Below are 3,082 nucleotides of genomic sequence, written 5' to 3' on the forward strand. Positions count from 1 at the left end.
CAACAACGATATTTGATCCCATCTATCAGTAAAATGGACCAACAACTAAAAAATTTCATGACTTTACAGTTGCTCTACAGGTCGTAATTATAGACCAACCGACGCGAAAGACGCGGGCAGATGTCTTCCAATTTGGATGGTCATCGGATAATATTTAGTGGGTAAAACATACCATAACATTTGTGTTAAATAAATTATTTTTCAAATTTTCAAATTTTTCATTAAACAGCGAATATTTTTAATGCCGGCGAAATCACAAAAAGACGAACAGGTCAATCCTGACATTTACGTACATGCCGATAGAAAACATATTGGATATATATAGCGGGATATATATAATGTGTATATACAAAGGAAAGGGATGTTAGCTAGAATGCTTATATCTCAAGAATGGCTGGACCGATTTTGACAAATTTTGTCAATTCAAAATGCCCTCGTGGCACAAAGGAATAAAATCTAAAAAAACGCATAAAAAGATGCCAATAATGATGTTAATATAGATTTTGTAGTATTTTGTGAATTTTTTTCATTATTTTTATCACATGCGATTTTTGCAATTTGCTTTATAATATTGAAGTGTATATTTTGTAATATTTTTTCACCTTACAACACAGGTTGGGGTTATTGTGTACAGATTGCCATTATCGTCCGATCCTCACGAAAATTTTCATAAGAGTAGGTTTAGGCTCAGAAGGGCTAGGTCTATTTTTTTAAGATGTCCGCAATATATTTAGGGGTTGAAATGGATCAACAACTAAAAATTTTGCTGATTTTGCAGCCGTTATAAAGGTCACAAATAGAAACCAAAGTACACAGTACACAAAATCTCGCATGAGGGTAAAGTTTAGGACAGCGGATTGAATGGACCACTACTTTTGTGTGAAAAAAATACCAACACTTCCGGAGTGCGTAAATATTGGGCAAAAAGCTAAGGGTAATATCTGGGCAATGCTTTATTACATAATTTCAAAAGCGGAGTCTTCCAAAATGGATTTGGACATAAGGGTGTTTCTAACATTTTATAGTGTTGTAGGGTATCACATGGTCGGCCCCGCACGGCTATAGCCTTTGCTTATTTGTTTTTAAATAAAAAAAATGTAAAAGGCATTTCAAATGTAAAAACCAAATCGGATTTTTTGGTCTATATATTCATTAAAGATATGTCTATTAGAAATCGTTTGAACTTCTATGATTGTAGTATTTTATCCAACATTTGATTATTTTCAGTAAAGTAAACTTATAAAACAATTTTCGATTATCTTTATTCATCCTTAAAATACTGATCACTGGGTATGGTAATTAAAATCTTATTTAATATTACCAATGACACTTTAGCATTCGCCTTTTCAAAATACGGTTGGATTTCATCACGCATCAACATCCAATTTTCGTTAATGGTGTCGGTGAAAACATCGGCAAACATTTGATCTCCATTGAAAAGTGTTGAATTTTTGAAGAAAATTTTCATGCTGGGCGTTTGTTGTTTGGCACAGAAGGATGTTGCTTTGAAATAACTTTGATCGCCTTCCGAATAGGGCTCCAAATCTACATCGATTACTGTGGTTGTGTTCATCATGTGAACCTCCAAATCGGTTTCACCTTCAACATTAAATATTAACAGTTTCCCGCTTAGATGACAACGCGTGCGAACAATTAAATGAGGATTCTTCACTTTAAATGTCAAATGTGCCGGTTTGGTCATGTCCCCCGTAACACCCTTTACATCCAGACACTCAATGTTGGTATAGTTATAGAGCAGAACATCTATCATATTTATATTTAAATTTAAATTCTCATTTCCTTGGCCCTTTGCATTTATATTGCCCAAATACATAGGATTAAGGGAAGGTATGTCCAGTTCTGGTATTCCATTGGAATATGTCTGAAAGAATTCCACAACACGCTTTCGTTGACATAATTCATCCTTTGGCGTGCACGCTTTTAAAAATGCTAGAATTAGAGACAAAAAATAAACGGAACATAAAATATTTACTTGTCTTTCGAGATGAGCTTAATAATCTAAAATTTGTGTGATAAATGTTGATAAATCAAGCCAAAACTAAAAAATATATATTTTTTAGAAATTCTAACTTACGCCACTCAAATGCGGCACCCAATGATGGAACTAATCCGCACGATGCGACTGCGACTAAAAAATAACACAGTTTTAAACTATTCATAGTGATATCTACAACTGTTTTAGAAATGTCTATAACTTACTTTTATAGCCATGTCAAGTCTAATTAAATCATTTGCGATAGCATGCCAACCCATCAATTACAGATTGCATTTTCTTTTAAGTCGACGAGGTTAACTTCCGATAGGCAACATCTACATCAAAATCAATATCGAAATTTAAATTGAATTTTTTTGTGTATAATTATATCGACATCACCTATTATTGACTGAGGGTTTCGTACATTATATTACACTGTGCAATTGCTCGTGCAATTTCCATAGAAAGTTGTTAAAAATTAACATCGATATATAAGAAAAATTACAGGAGTTTAGAAAAAAAATATTAAAACCGAAAATGTTGGTGTGTGGTGTACGTTGAAATTGCAATTTCCGTATTTGAAAAAGGAAAGTTGTGTTCAATTGTGATAGTTTTGGGCATATTATTTTCTAAATTCTGAAAAAGTAAAAATATTTTCGTAAAATATTAATAATTAATTAATTAAGAATTGCAAATTTTGGAATATCGAAAAAAATTACAAAAATCTGAAGGGAAATGCAAATTTTCAAAATCCGCAAATCGAGTGATTTGCGGATTTTAAAAATTTGCATTTCCATTAAGATTTTCGTAATATATGTTATTTTTTTACTGGGAGCTAAACGAAGACATGAGGGTGAGATGAAAACACTGCAACCAACTTCAGAATGCTGTCATTTCTAAGCCACTCGTCCGACAGCTGTTAAAATTATTCCAGTGACAGCTCAATATATTGTTTAAAAGCGTATAAAAGCATTTTGGTGAGAATTTTCCAGAAACGTCTTATTCGCGATGGAATTCAAACATGATAGTGTGATTTCTTTATATTTAGCTGGATAACCACAAGTGGCTATCGTTATAGTACTCCAG

The 3,082-nt window shown here is 32.7% G+C and overlaps 1 protein-coding gene across 1 annotated transcript; it reads right to left on the reverse strand.

Annotated features, from left to right (window-relative positions):
* Positions 1–1,245: 1,245 nt before the first annotated feature.
* LOC101895918 (circadian clock-controlled protein daywake-like) lies at positions 1,246–2,225 on the reverse strand. Its single transcript, XM_005186847.4, has 2 exons — positions 2,096–2,225; positions 1,246–1,950 (listed from the first exon to the last, which is right to left on the reverse strand). Exons 1-2 carry the CDS (start codon positions 2,178–2,180, stop codon positions 1,262–1,264), a joined length of 774 nt encoding a protein of 257 aa, XP_005186904.2. The 5' UTR covers positions 2,181–2,225; the 3' UTR covers positions 1,246–1,261.
* Positions 2,226–3,082: the final 857 nt, after the last annotated feature.

This window comes from Musca domestica, unplaced genomic scaffold, assembly GCF_030504385.1.
Source record: "Musca domestica strain aabys unplaced genomic scaffold, Musca_domestica.polishedcontigs.V.1.1 44, whole genome shotgun sequence".
NCBI lineage: Eukaryota > Metazoa > Arthropoda > Insecta > Diptera > Muscidae > Musca > Musca domestica.